This window comes from Primulina tabacum, chromosome 11 (genome assembly GCF_025594145.1).
Source record: "Primulina tabacum isolate GXHZ01 chromosome 11, ASM2559414v2, whole genome shotgun sequence".
Taxonomy (NCBI): Eukaryota; Viridiplantae; Streptophyta; class Magnoliopsida; order Lamiales; family Gesneriaceae; genus Primulina; species Primulina tabacum.
In genome coordinates, this window is record NC_134560.1 from 40,271,138 (window position 1) to 40,285,909 (window position 14,772).

At 34.1% G+C, this 14,772-nt stretch overlaps 3 protein-coding genes across 5 annotated transcripts; 2 read left to right on the forward strand and 1 right to left on the reverse strand.

Moving 5' to 3' along the window:
• Positions 1-2,328: 2,328 nt before the first annotated feature.
• Positions 2,329-6,066, forward strand: LOC142517796 (protein REVERSION-TO-ETHYLENE SENSITIVITY1). Of its 3 annotated transcripts, none has more exons than XM_075620249.1 (3): positions 2,329-2,581; positions 4,870-5,301; positions 5,512-6,066. In XM_075620249.1, exons 2-3 carry the CDS (start codon positions 5,017-5,019, stop codon positions 5,932-5,934), a joined length of 708 nt encoding a protein of 235 aa, XP_075476364.1. In that variant the 5' UTR covers positions 2,329-2,581; positions 4,870-5,016; the 3' UTR covers positions 5,935-6,066. The 3 variants fall into 3 exon arrangements, with proteins under 3 accessions (XP_075476364.1, XP_075476365.1, XP_075476366.1); XM_075620250.1 differs by lacking the exon at positions 2,329-2,581 and adding an exon at positions 3,478-3,613; XM_075620251.1 differs by lacking the exon at positions 2,329-2,581 and adding an exon at positions 3,479-3,553.
• Positions 6,067-6,155: 89 nt separating this feature from the next.
• Positions 6,156-8,967, reverse strand: LOC142517795 (pentatricopeptide repeat-containing protein At3g57430, chloroplastic). Its single transcript, XM_075620248.1, has one exon. It carries the CDS (start codon positions 8,757-8,759, stop codon positions 6,156-6,158), a length of 2,604 nt encoding a protein of 867 aa, XP_075476363.1. The 5' UTR covers positions 8,760-8,967.
• Positions 8,968-12,794: 3,827 nt separating this feature from the next.
• Positions 12,795-13,619, forward strand: LOC142519887 (uncharacterized). Its single transcript, XM_075622901.1, has one exon. The coding sequence runs from the start codon at positions 12,795-12,797 to the stop codon at positions 13,617-13,619; it is 825 nt and encodes a 274-aa protein (XP_075479016.1).
• Positions 13,620-14,772: the final 1,153 nt, after the last annotated feature.

Here is a 14,772-nt window from a genome sequence, read left to right on the forward strand (position 1 = left end):
GGACACGACATGGTGTGGAGGAGTCAACGTGAGAATTGAAAAGCAAGATGCGAGAATCATATCCGCACTTGTTTGATTCTATTATACATGTTTCATTGTATTCAATGTATAGTGATCCATTTACTAATTTTAGCTTTGATATGTACTATAACTGGTGACATATTATATGTTTGCCAATGTTATGTATATAGAGATGTTTGAGATTTCGAGGACGAAATCTTTTAAGTCGGGAAGAAATGTGAGACCCCGAAAATAAAATAGTATTGATGGCATTTTTGTAAATAAGTTGAAAAATATTCAATTTATTTTGATGGTATTTTCTTAAATAAGTTGAAAAATAATGAATTAATTTTAAGGGCAAAATGGTAATTAGTGACACATCTTAGTCATATGAATTCTAAATGATTTGAAATTTGGATATAACGTAGAAAACTCAAAGATATAGAAGTTTCATGTTTTGAGTTTTGAAAAATTTGATCGTTTGACTGATTCAAGGGATATATCGATGTTAAAATGTTAAATCTTATATATTATATTATTTTATTAATATAATATAATAATAAAAAAATTTAAAATAAGAAGGATAAATTAGAAAAGAGACAGAATTGATATTCCAATTGACAGAAAGTTTACAGAAGAAGAGAGAAGAAATAGAAATAGGGTTTTTGATTTTCTTTTCGATCTTGCGATTTATCGATTTATCCAATCGACGTGTCCTTTTTATGACAGTGAAAACACTTGTATCTCCCTTGGATTTTCGATCTCGATCTGCTCTTTGGATTATGCTTGTGGTTTCTTGTGCGCACGGCCGTGCGACTTCACGCGCAATCGCGCGCGCAACAACCAGAAATTATAAAATGCGTGAGGCTAGGTCAGGAAGAGATATAGATGGTCATCTTTGGAGAGAAAAATGCACGAGAGACGTGGAGCACACGCGAGAAATGCCCTGAAGCGCGAAGATTGATCACGAAGACGAAGAACGACGAATCTGAAGACAGAGACGCAACTTCTGATTTGTCATCTACTCTTTCACTTCTGTATTTTATTGTGTTGCAATGTCTAAAACCTTAAGCATGTCTTGTTTTCGCTTAGATTTGGTGATAAACTAATTTTCCATTCTAGAGGATGATGTAACTTTGTGGACACGATGATTTGACGTGGTTAATGTTATGATCTAATTTGGTTTGATTTAATTGTGTTTCTTTGTGTTTATTCGATTGAAAATTACTGGCCATAAATTGTGTGTTGTTTGATTAATTCTATAACTCGGGGAGAGACTAGGATTATAAATCATTAGAGACGAATCGTTGAATGTTTATATCGTTCGGAAGGCGTATAACTTTAGCGATACCTAAGTAAGAACATCATTTGCATTTATCAATTAAATTTAGATTCTTATTAGGAATATTTGAATTGAAATTTGATTGATACAATTTATTCGTCACTTGAAAATGTGGGAATAAAATAATTAAGTGTTCTTGACCATTAAATAATAGGAACTCATGAATATAAATTCAATCAGAAATACTTACCGTGGAAGCTTTGTAAAATCACTCCTCTAGATATTTTCTCTCGTTGATATTTTCCCATATGATGATTAGATTAATTATTTATTTGCAATTAAGCTGTTTTAAACAAAGAAACACTTTATTGATCTTTCTAGATAAAATCGTGGCTATTTTAATTGAAGGCATTTTTTGATTCAATAAGCGCGGATTCTGGTGTATTGGCTTTGGTAGATTTGATCGCAGCTGATTTCTTGAGTAAGAGAATGAGCTCCAATGTTAGAGGCTTCAAGTTTTTTCTTATTTTTCTCTGTTTCTGGGAGCCGCATTAATGTCTTCTCCAGCAATATTGGCTTAACAAAAGTTAATCAATGAGAGAAAATTTCCGATTTGCATACTTGTGATAGGCCGGTGTGTAAATCATGTCGATGTTCATTGTATTTGAAAGGTCAAAGTCATAGATAAGACATGATAGATAAGACACGATTATCTTATGTCATAAGGTATGAAAATTGAAAGTGTACCACTCTTTTATTTTATTTTTATCTTATAGTAAATAATATAATAAAAAAAGGTGACGATATACTACACTTTGTAAAATGAATATTTTTGTTTCGGTGTGACAAAACAACTTAGAAATAGTAGGTTAGGTGTCTTTGGATTTGTAAGATGAATGTTCAATTTAATTTATGAAAAAAATTATTTTTAAAATATAAAATACTATTTTTTATTGATATAAACCAGAATAAAAAAGTACCTTTCTTTCTTTCTCCAATTCGTATTTGCCTGATTTTTCGCTATGCTTTTATATCTGTTGCCTAATTTCTATCGTATATATGAACCAACTAGTTTGTCACAATTAATTATATTTTATTTAATATTGCATTATGGGTAGGAGAGTGTGTTCGGATCGGTGGTTCATGAACCCAGCTTTCCAAGTTCCAATTTTCCTGCCTATAAATAAATCTTTATTTTTTTCCACTGCTGATGAACATATGAGAGAAAACAATAAAATCTTAGCAATTGGTAATCCATATCCATATAATGTTTGACCATGTTTCTGCAAGTTTTTACAGGTATGTATGTCCATAATTCTTCCTCTTTTCTTTTGTTTGTTTGTTTTTTTAATTCTCCTTCATTTTGTTCCAATCGTCTCACTCAGGTGTTTTATTGCCACTTCTATTGTGTTCTTCTCGTATTGGGAAACGGGTTTGGATGATTGATCTATATATATATACACACATATATATGTACAGCTGAATTGTCAAGATTCCGTTTTTTATTTTTTTCGTACCCAAGAATTACTGATGTTTGAAACTCTTTGTTTCTTTTTGAGGTTTAAGCATTTAAATCGATAATTTCCACTAGGCCTCTTAAATTTGGCACTCTGCTGTAAATTGATTACATGCTTGTTCGCGGATTCCTGTCTAAGTTAATCTGATTGATTAAATATTGTGTCTTATCACTCCCCATTCTTTACATTGGTTTTGGAGTTGACGAATAGATTGGTAGAATGAAAAAACTTTATAATAGAACTGTTTGAATTCTGAGCTCAAGATATGAGAACGTGAGGTTTTAGAAGTATACGTCAGTAAATATTGAATTAGCCATTTGTTTCTTAGTGATCAAGTGATGGGTTTTGTAGGCAAGTGACAACTTTCAAACTCTTTCACGTATAGGATTCAAGGACTTGTCTTAGGAATTTATCTTTTCAGATTATTTTTATGTTTTTTAGTGATCAAGTGATGGGTTTTGTAGGCAAGTGATAACTTTCAAACTCTTTAATATATAGGATTCAATGACTTGTCTTAGGAATTTATCTTTTCAGATTATCTTTATGCATCAAGAGACAGCTATTTGTACGCTAGATATGTATGTATTGAAAATATGCTTGAAATATGCAATTGCTTGGAATGTTCTTGCAACAGCTTGATGTTTATTGTTGTAATTGAATCTGTGTTGGTTGTTGCTGGTTTTTGTTGGAAAGTCGGCTCATGTTATGATCCATTGTGATGTGGAAATTTTGGTGGATAGAGATATATGGAAGTGTATGAGTAAATCAATTATTCTGTTAGGATCGGTTAATGCAGTTGGAGTGCTTAAAAGGGGTTGAATAAACACTCCGGTTTTTTGAAATCTTTTGGATATTGAACTGATTGTGAAATTTTGTTTGTCAATATAAATCAGTAAACTACAGATAGTTCGGAATTAGACTGAAATATAGATTGAATACTTAGGCTAAGACGCTGTGAAAACTGAATAAACGATAGAATAGAACACACAGGTTTGTATGGATGTTCGGAGCCTTCAAATGCTCCTACGTCACCCCTTCTATTTCAATGATAGGTTTTTCATTAAAAGACTTTGATGTTTTAAAACATATTGTAATAATCCACTTCAGTTGGACTTATACACTGCCAAGCTGAAACTCTTGGTTTTTCAACACTTTACAATAGATAACTGAATAGCTCTAAAGAGTAGCCTGAATGCTACGAATAAATACAATGAAATGAGAGCTAAAGTGTGCGATTTATAAACTGAAAAATGCTTGAGAATGTATCGCAACTGATTTATGATTGTAGATAGTTCGTTCAGTGTTTTTCACCAACCTTTTTCAACTGAATCGATCAGCTATATCTAGTATTTGATTCCAACTGTAACATTGAATGCATTTAATGACTAATATCCGTTGAATCGTCGTTTAGTCCATGTAGATGACTTTATCTGACAGTATATGTTCTGTTTCATCTGTTCTGCTTTAGTACGGACAGTCAGTTTGTCGTCTGATACAACTGATGACGTGGCTAACTGATCAGGAGTCAAACTGGTCGACAGATCAGTTCAGCTGGACAATATCAGTTCTAACTGATGTCTTCTCAGTTTTAAACAGTTCAGTTGATATAGGTCTTTTCAGTGCAGTTTTGCGAAGTCTTCAGTTCTGATTTCCAATCTATTTATTGAGCTTCGAGTCATCGGTTTTAAGACTTATTTATACTTATAAGAACTTCAGTTCTTAATATATTTAAATCCTATAAGTCTTCTTTCAGTTACAATATCTTGGTTACGTCCTATCAGTTTGGTTCTTCAGTTCTCTTGCGAATTTGTTTGTCAAATTCTGAAACTCATAAATTCCAACAGATTCATTAGTCATCATGATTATATTCACATGCTTTTGAAATTCTTATGAGAGATCCTGGTCACTTTACCTTGATATGACTTGTTCTACCCAGAGTTCAGAAATTTATTGCCTTTAAATGCTTGGTTTTTTCTGTACTTAGATAACCCTTTTTTCCTTTTTATCCTTTTCCACATTTTATCCCATTTATCCTCCTTTTACTATCTACCTTGTTTTTTGTTATTGCAGAGTTGATATTCCATATTGGTGGAAACTCAACAAATGTTTGTAAATTAGCACCTGATGTAATTGTTTCAGTTGGGAATGTTATTTGATGAGTAATTAATTTGGACTGCAAGATTGTACTTGGCCATTAATCTCGAGGAAAACTCTCTGATGGATTTTAATATTGCCAATATGGTTAACAGTAAAAGTTTTGATGGAAGTATACAGCATGAATTTTGGCCGCTCAATGAAATAGACCCAAAAAAAGCAAAATTCCCATGTTGTGTTGTTTGGACTCCGCTGCCTGTGGTCTCATGGTTGGCACCTTTCATTGGACATGTCGGCATTTGTGGGGAGGATGGTACCATCTTTGATTTTTCTGGTTCTAATCTCGTGAATCTAGATAATTTTGCTTTTGGATCTGCTGCCAGATACCTTCAGTTGGATAGAAAGCAGGTATTGTATGAGTATAATTGGATTAAAATTGTCTTTTTTGGCCATGTCCATTTTTCAGTCACAAACAATTGAAAAGAATGGTTACTTGGTTGGAAAAAGGGGCCTACCATATTATTATTTGTTTTTTGCTGGAAAAAGTTACTGTTAGAAAAAATATGTTGAAATGACGAGGAGCACTAAACTTTTCTGAAACTTTATATGTTTGAGCAGTGCTGCTTTCCTCTAAACTTCGTTGAGCATACATGCAAGCACAGACATCAGCATTCCGAGTATGGAACCGCAATCACCTGGGATGATGCCATCCAGTCATGTACACGTCACTTTGAGCACAAATCATACAATCTTTTCACATGCAATTGCCACTCATTTGTCGCAAATTACCTGAACCATGTCTGCTATGGGGGATCGATGAATTGGAACATGATTAATGTTGCAGCTTTGATACTGTTGAAGGGTAAATGGGTTGATGGCTTGTCTATCTTGAGATCATTTTTACCTTTCGTTGCAGTGCTCTGCTTTGGTATTAAAATGGTTGGATGGCCATTTTTGGTAGGATTATCATCTTTTTCATTCATACTTGTGGCATGGTTTTTATTGGGAACATACGTTTTTAAAAGCCTACTGCATTGTTAGACTGTTGTGTTTTTTGGCAGCAGATTTAACCAGAATGTAAACATACTTCTCTGACTTTGGATAATTAAAAAACTTGAAAGAGTAGATTTCTGTAATTTCATTCTCAATAAAAGATTGACCCGTTAATAGTAATTTATGCACATTTTTTGTCTTTTCATTTGATAAGTTGCCGTATTTATATTTGGAAAAAGCTCCCTACAAGTCTATTACATCATAAAATATCACCAATAATCCCCACACGAGCAAGCTCCATTCTTGAAATGGTGGAATCTCCTCATGTCCCTCACGACAATCTCTCTGCCTGCTATATTGGATATAAATTTAATGGCAACATGGCAGTCGTTGCAGACTCTAAGATTCTTGGCTACTCGAATGGTTGTTCCAGGTGGGGTATTTAGAAGACCAAATGCTATTGCTAATCTTTCACTATGTCCGCACAACAGAATCTCCTTTTCTTGTTCGTCAATGTTGTGAAGAACACAAGATGTATCTGGTACATAACCATCCCTTTTCATTCTTTCGAATAATTGGTTTAGAAACTTGTATAGCTCTTCACTTTGTGAGTGTGTCGTGTCTCCTGCCAAGAACTTATGAACCTTATTATCAAACTCAATCCAACTGCAACCAGGTTCTTTTCTTACCCCCATAACCTTCATCTTTTTCCTAACATCTGTAGCTTTTTCCCATAGTCTAGCATACGAATATATATTGGAAATTAAAACATAATGGCTATCAACTTCTGGCTCCAACTGAAGCAGATTTAGGGCTGCAATTTCACCTAGATGAACATTTTGGTGTACCCTGCAAGCACCAAGCAAACTACTCCATGCCCCTATCTTGCAGAGTTCAGTAGGCATAGAATTGATGATTTGATAAGCTTCATCCAAACGACCTGCTCGACCAAGAAAGTCAACGGCACAAGCGTAATGATCAGCGTTAGGTTCAAGGCCAAACTCCTCTTTCATTCTGTGGAACAATTGTTGGGCTTCATCTACCATACCTGAATGACTGAATGCTGCAAAAACAGCAATAAATGTCACTTCATTTGGCTTCACTTCTCCACCTCTGGCTCCATCCACTAGAATGTTAAAAAGTTCCATGGCTCCCCTTCCTTCCCCATGCATCCCGTAAGCCATGATGATGACATTCCATGTTATCACATTTTTGGTAGGCATACTATCAAAAACTCTTCGAGCTTCTTTTAAGCAACCACACTTGCCGTACATATCAACCAGTGCACTTCCAACAGCAACATCTGTTGCCAGCGCATTTCTAATGGCATAAGCATGGATCTCTTTTCCTTTCTTCAACGCAGCCAGAGATGCACAACCAGGAAGAACAGACATCAGTGTTATTGAATTTGGTTTAACAGAGACCTTGATGTTATCATTAATGTTACCCTTCTGATCTTTTATTCCTTCTATTTGCATATGAAATAGTGAAGCAAGAGCTTCTTCATGGTATCCACAAACCACGTATCCAGTAATCATAGTATTCCAAGACACAGTGTCTTTACTCTCCATGTTGTGAAAAATATAAATGGAGTTATCTATCTTTCCTATCCTTCCATACAAGTCCACCAGTGCATTTTGCACATATATATTATTGCCAAGACCCAACTTCAAAACGTACCCATGTATACCTTCTTTATCAGCAAAAGCCTCACAGTGCACACAAGCTGGCAACACACTGGCCATGGTGGTTGCATCTGGAAGATAACCTGAGACAACCGTTAACTTAAAGAATAACAACAAGGCTTCATCATAAAACCCAGTTCGTGTATAACCAGCAAGCATGGCATTCCATTGGGCTAGTTTTCGATCTACTGCACCTTCAAAAACCCTACGAGCGCTTGCAACTTCTTTACAGTTGCAGTACATGTCTACCAAAGCGCTAGCAATGAAGGAATTTCCTAGGAAATCACCATTCCGGAACACATAGGCATGGATTTCTTTTCCAGCATCCAGTAGCTCCAAATGAGAGCATGCTGGAAGCACACTTGAGATTGTGACTCCATCAGGCTGAAATCCTTCAACTTTCATTAATTTGAAATATTCCAGTGCCTCAACGAACATATCATTTTGGGAAAAAGCACTAATAATCGTGTTCCAAGAAACCATGTTGCGGTTAGTAAACCACTCAAAAACTTTATTAGTATAATTGATTCTTCCTATTTTTGCGTACATGGCCATCAAAGCGCTATATGTAAAGGTAGTTCTATCATCTGCTCGGAGGGTATATCCATGAATTTGCTTTCCAAGCCTTAACCCGTCACTCCTGTTCAGGTTGCTACAAGCAAGCGCTATGCTAACTAAAGTAAAAGAGCTGGGTTCAATTCTGTCCAATCCCATAAGACGAAATGCCTCCAAAGCTAACTCCCATTCCTCATATTTACACAAAGCATTAATAATCGAATTCCAAGAAACTTGGTCCCTATGAGGAATTCTATCGAAAACCTCGAGAACCTGAGAGAAGGAAGCTCCACATTGAGCATACATATGCAAAACTGTGTTGGAAACGGTGACCGACTGGGAATGATAGCCGAGTTTGATGACAGACCCATGAATCTGTTTTCCTAAACTCAGGTCTTGAAGACCCGAGACGGCTTTCAAGACTGCTGGAAAGGCAAAATTATCGGGTTGAATGCCTAATTCTTGCATCTCTATGAAAGTAGAAACGGCTTCCTGGAAGGAATTCGAGCGGGACTGGAAGCGAAGATATTGGATCCATGATTGTTTTGTTGGATTTTGGATCAGTTGAGGTGGCGAGGGGTTCCGAGTTTGAAGGGAATTGGATACAGGAAGAGGGGATAGGGGTAGTGCCATAATTGGATTTGCAGCAGTCCTAGTGCCTATTCACAAATGTATTTATTTATTTTTTAAAACATAAATGAACCACAAAACTTGATTTTTTTTGCAAAAATAGTATTCAGGTTTCAAAGGAAAAAAAATCTACTCGCATTAGTTAGCCCCTTGTCCATCTCTATGTGACAAAACTTCATTTGCGAGACAAGTTGGTCACAGGCGATACACATGCACAAAAGAGAATACAGCTGAGTAACCTAGGACAAGACTCTGGCTTTAAAACAAAAACAAAAAAAAAAGCAAAAAACAAACACTACTTCATATGGATCAACAAATCGGCATGAATCTCAAATTCCTTGAACAAATGAATAAGCTACGTTGTTGATCCAGATGTTTCGCCTTTGTTCATTTTAAAATATCATAAACAGCTACAGCTTTTGTCTTGGATTAACAAGTTCAAATGTCTTCTCCCATAATCAACAGCTCTCTGTACTGGAAGACTGGCGGAAGATTTGCCAGAGAAAAGTTTGTTCTTTTGAATCTCAATCTTCGACCGTGGTGTTGAAAGCGAAACTGGGGAAAGAAGTAGTGATATCCCTGGAATAAGACAAACACGGTCATTCTCAAAATCTTGGGAAGAATAAAGGACTAGGCAAATCTTCAAGAAGATTACTGGTAAAGATTCTCATAGTCCCTGCAGGTATATAAGACACAAATGCAGGACGCTCCACTGAAGCACATGGAGCTTGTGCTCATGTCGTTATCAAATATGAACATATGAGACTGAATGAGTGACATACTTCTTCCTCAAAAGTGAAGGGTGCGTTGCCGCATAACAAAAGCCTTCCAGTCCGTTGGGAATACTGTCCTAAAATATTGTGACGAGAATATGTTTTTATATTATTAATAAAAGTGACATTTATTATTGAACATATTTACATGAAATTTATTGTCTTAAATATCATAGAAAAATCCCTAATTTATTGGATGTAACCATGATTTCAGTATATATAAAAGTTATATATACAAGAGGATTAAAATTATGGATAATAAACTTAAAATAAATCCGTGATGAAATTAATTAAATTATGGGATCTTTAATTAAAGCATCACCAATGCGACCCATGAACATTAAGAATGTGACCGTCTTATCCGGACTGTCGATGTAGAGACATCTAGATAAGGGCATTTATATATAATGAGAGTTTGTAGGACTTGGACCGATTTAATTTGACATTTAATAATAAATTATATTGTTACTATGAAATTTAAATTAAATCATAAAGATGATCATATATAAATAAATCTGAATCCTGATGTGATTATAGACTCCTGTTCATTGCAATGTGACTCTTGATTTGCTTGTTTAAAGTTTGCAATTATGCATTCTCAATACTTGCATTTTAGATTTACATTTAAAATTAATTGCTGAGAATTTGAATTTACATACATGGAATCCATTCCTTCTTGCAAGAAGCAGAAAGATAATTATCTCATTTGTTAATTCTAGAACCGAGTGTGGGATCAATTAATTTATAATTGAATTATAAATTGAACCACTCACCAGTGAATTAATGGTAAATGATGATAAAAAATAATTGAAGAGGTTAACGGAAAATTCCTAGCTTCAATTATGAATTGTCTATGGAGGATTAATTCATATGTAATGATTATATCAATGGACTACTCGTTTTGTAGAGTAAATATTTCATAATGAAAAAGAGTGCAATTTCATATTTTAGTGGAGTAATTATAGAATTAATAAATTGGGTAAATTATTTAAAGAGTTTAATTATTTATCTAATTTATTGGAGCTTCTAATTATAAGTCCATGGTCCCCAATACGGTTTTCAAATTAATGACAGATAAGAAATACAATTTAGAAATCACACGAGATAATGAAAATTTGTTTTCATATCATCAAAGACTTAAATATAAATATAATTAAATATCAGTTATTTAATTATATTTAACTTATAATTATGAGATAATTATAAATTTAGTTATCGTGAGAATATCATAAATGGATATACACATTTTTCAAATACGGGAGGCAATTGATTTTTTTTAGAAGTAGTCAAAATTGATCAACTTGTATATTATTAATATTTTAAAAAAATTTGAATTAAACGTGGGAAAATTGTTTTCATTGTTTTAAAAAATCAAGGCAATCAATTGGCCTTATAAATGATTGAAACTTACATAGAAAAATGGTTTTCTATAACAATCAATTTGCTACCGTTGAATCTCAGTTATTTATATAGAACAATACATGCAATTCAAGGGATAAGAAAAATTGAAGAAAAGCCATCTTGAGAAAATATTTTCATTTGATGAAAATATATTCGAGCATGATATATTCTCTAAGAGAATAATAAAAAAAATTTGATTTCGAAGTTTGTATATTTCTGAGTGCTCATACACTACCGTATCGATAGAAAGGATTGTACTGGAAAGATGTGGTTTCTACAGATCTCGGATTCACAAAAAGAAAGAAAACTACATGAGATTAGTTTTTTCTAGAAATAATTTTATTTAAATTCATCATTAATTTATATTCATATGTTCGATTATAATTTATGAAATTATGTAATCGCTTCCGCTATGTTTCGATTTGATCAAAAAAATAACTTTTATAGCCGGAATCATTCCGAAAACTCTATAAATTTCCAACAAATGGTATCAGAGTCATTGTTTTCAAATGAATATAAATCACGAGAATTTAAATTTATGATAATGAGTTATTGTTGAAGCTTATAAATTTAGTTGTTAAAATTTTGATAGGCGAGGATGTTTGATTATCTTAATTATCCGAACAAACCAAATATGATGATTTTACATATAAAATATGAATTTATTCTATCGTGTCCTACATGAGCTGGAAGAAGAATTCTTATTTTGTGCACAGAAGAAAGAATAGTTCTTTGTAAAAAGCTTGACTTGTTCGAACCATAAAATTCGGTCTTTATCGGGAATGATTTCCGATCGATGTCAGTATAGGAGAACTGGAACTAAGCGGCAGTGCAATGGATGGTTCGTCCAACCATGACTCATGTGCGTTGGATCCAATACAGATGCTCATTGGGTCTTCGCTGGTTCAAGCGATTCTACTCGTTGGATCGACACATCGGCTGGCGCACGAGTTGTGCAGGCACTAAAACGACGGTATGAGCAATGGATGGTTGGATCTCCATGGCTCGTGTCTGTTGTCTCGAGGAATTTCTCGCGTACGGTACTTCGTGTAAATTTGCTTATGCGAGAAAAGTGGCTCGTCGAACGAGTTATAGTACGGAAAATTCAATGGAGTTCTCGAGGAAGATGGAACCTATGTTCCATATTGCAAGATGTGTTGCTGCAATTTTTTTTTAATGGCAGCGTAGATGCTTGAGGAATAAGAAAAAGGTTGATGCAACGTTTTTAATTTAAAAAAAAACAATAAGATTGTAATTTTCATAATTAAATCACTATATTATTTAATTAATTAAATAATTAAAAGTTTGAGAAACTTTAATTATTATAATGAGTGGGAGAAGAATATATGACAATAAATACTACGGCCTCCACTATTAACAAAAGCAACGTGAGATTTAAATGGCACCTGGTGACGCATAGGACGTCCTCCTTAAAGAAACTTTTCATTTAAATCAAAATTCAAAGCTTAGTTTCCGAAAGGATAAGATTTTTAATTAAATTCATACTTTACCTACCCTAAGGTGGCAATTATGGATTGAATTTTAAAATCTGAAATTGTGGGGTTATACTCATAAAGATGCAATTAAATTGTTTAAATGCATCTAGGCTAAATTAAATGGTAATTAATAAATAAAAGTGAAGATATGAGATATCTTAGTGTTTTATTTATTAATAGAGATAGTCTCAATTTAATCGTCATTTAATTTGTTCGACCCTGAGGCTACTTGTTAAATGCGAGATTAAATTTCCTCGGAATTGGTGAAATAAATATATTGTATCGTACATCATATTTAGTATTCCTAAATTTATTTATCTATGATATTTGTTCAATTGATTAAATGTCACTTTTATATTTCAGCAATCATGATTTTCGGTCCCGTTCTTGCTTTACTTAATGAAAAGTTGACTAGCGAAATTTTTTTAAAATGGAAGAGTAACATTAACATTTCCCTCGTCTGTGAGAACCTCAAGTTTGTCTTAACGGAGGAGTGTTCTCGTGAGCCCTCTTTGAATGCTTCTCATAGTGTACGAGAAATTTATGATCGATGGATCGCGGCAAACAACAAAGCAAAAGGCTACATGTTAGCTGTAATGAATGACGTGCTTAGGTTAAAGCATGAGCATGTAGATAATGCTTATCAGATAATGGATTCTCTACAAGCAATGTTTGGCCAGCGATCTAGTCAATCTAAGCATGAGGCCATTAAGAATGCTATGAATGCTAAAATGAAAAAAGGGCAATCAGTTGGTGCGCATGTTTTGAACATGGTTAATTACTTCACTGAAGCTGAAACTCATGGTGCGACCATAGATGATGGTACACAAGTGAGTATGATTTTAGAATCATTGTCTCCTAATTTCCTGCAATTCAAGAGTAACTATGTCATGAACAAGCTCAATTATAACATGACACAATTGCTCCACGAGTTGCAAACCTTTGAGGCTATTTCCATTGGAAAAGTTCAAGAAGGTGAGACAAATGTTGTCGAGAATAAGCCATCTTCTTCCAAATCTAGTTTGAAAAGGAATAATAAATGGAAAAGAAAAGGAATTCAGAAAAAGCAAAAGAATTGGAAGAGTTCCAATGACAGAAAAAGGAAACATTGCAAAGCCCAAAGGGAAAATGTTTTCACTGTGGGATTGATGGTCACTGGAAGAGAAACTGTCCTTAGTATCTCGCTGACCTAAAAGAGAAAAAGAAATGTAAATATGATTTACTTGTTCTAGAATCTTGTTTAGTAACCACTGATTCTTCTATATGGATAGTTGATTCGGGTGCTACTAATCACGTTTGTTCTTCTTTGCAGATACTTAGTTCTTATGAAAAGCTTGTCGATGGGTCATTCACAATGAGAGTAGGCAATGGTGTAGTTGTTTCGGCAAGAGCAGTGAGAGTTGTTAAACTCAGATTTAATAATAAAAATTTGGTTTTGAACAATGTTTATTTTATACCTATTTTTCGGAGAAATTTGATTTCTGTATATTTTTTTTAATAATAATGAGATTGTTATTTTAAGAAATGGACGTATGATATTTACTGCATTAATGGAAAATGAGTTATACATTCTAAGACCAAATGAACAATCACTGCTTAATGTCGAAATATTTAAAGTAAAACATCCTAAAACTAAAATCAAAAGGTTTCTCATGAAGATAAAACATATTTATGGCACCTAAGATTAGGGCATATTTCCTTAGAAAGATTAAACAGGCTTGTAAACGATGGTCCTTTAAGAGAGTTAAATGTTGAGACTCTTCTTGTTTGTGAATCTTGTCTAGAAGGAAAAATGACTAAGAGACCTTTATCTGCAAAGGGCAATAGGGCCAAAGAACCACCAGAGCTTATACATAGTGATGTATGTGGTCCTATGACTACACAAGCTAGAGGTGGTTATGAGTATTTTGTCATTTTTATAGATGATTATTCTTGGTATGGATATATTTATCTCATGCATAGAAAATCTGAGACTTTTGGAAAGTTCAAAGAATTTCATGTGGAAGCCGAAAGGCAACTAAGAAAATCATTGAAATGTCTTCGATCCGGTCGAGGCAGAGAGTATCTTGATATTGAGTTCAAAGATTATTTGCTAGAGCATGGTATTTTATACCAACTCACAGCACCTGATACCCCTCAGCAAAATGGTGTTGCTGAAAGGAGAAATCGCACTTTGCTTGATATGGTGAGATCTATGATGAGCTACTCTTCATTGCCAATCTCGTTTTGGGGTTATGCAATAGAGACGGCCACTTAAATTTTGAATGCAGTGCCATCTAAGTCAATCCATAAGACACCTCTAGAGTTGTGGAATGGGAGAAAACCTAGTTTATCTTATTTTCACAT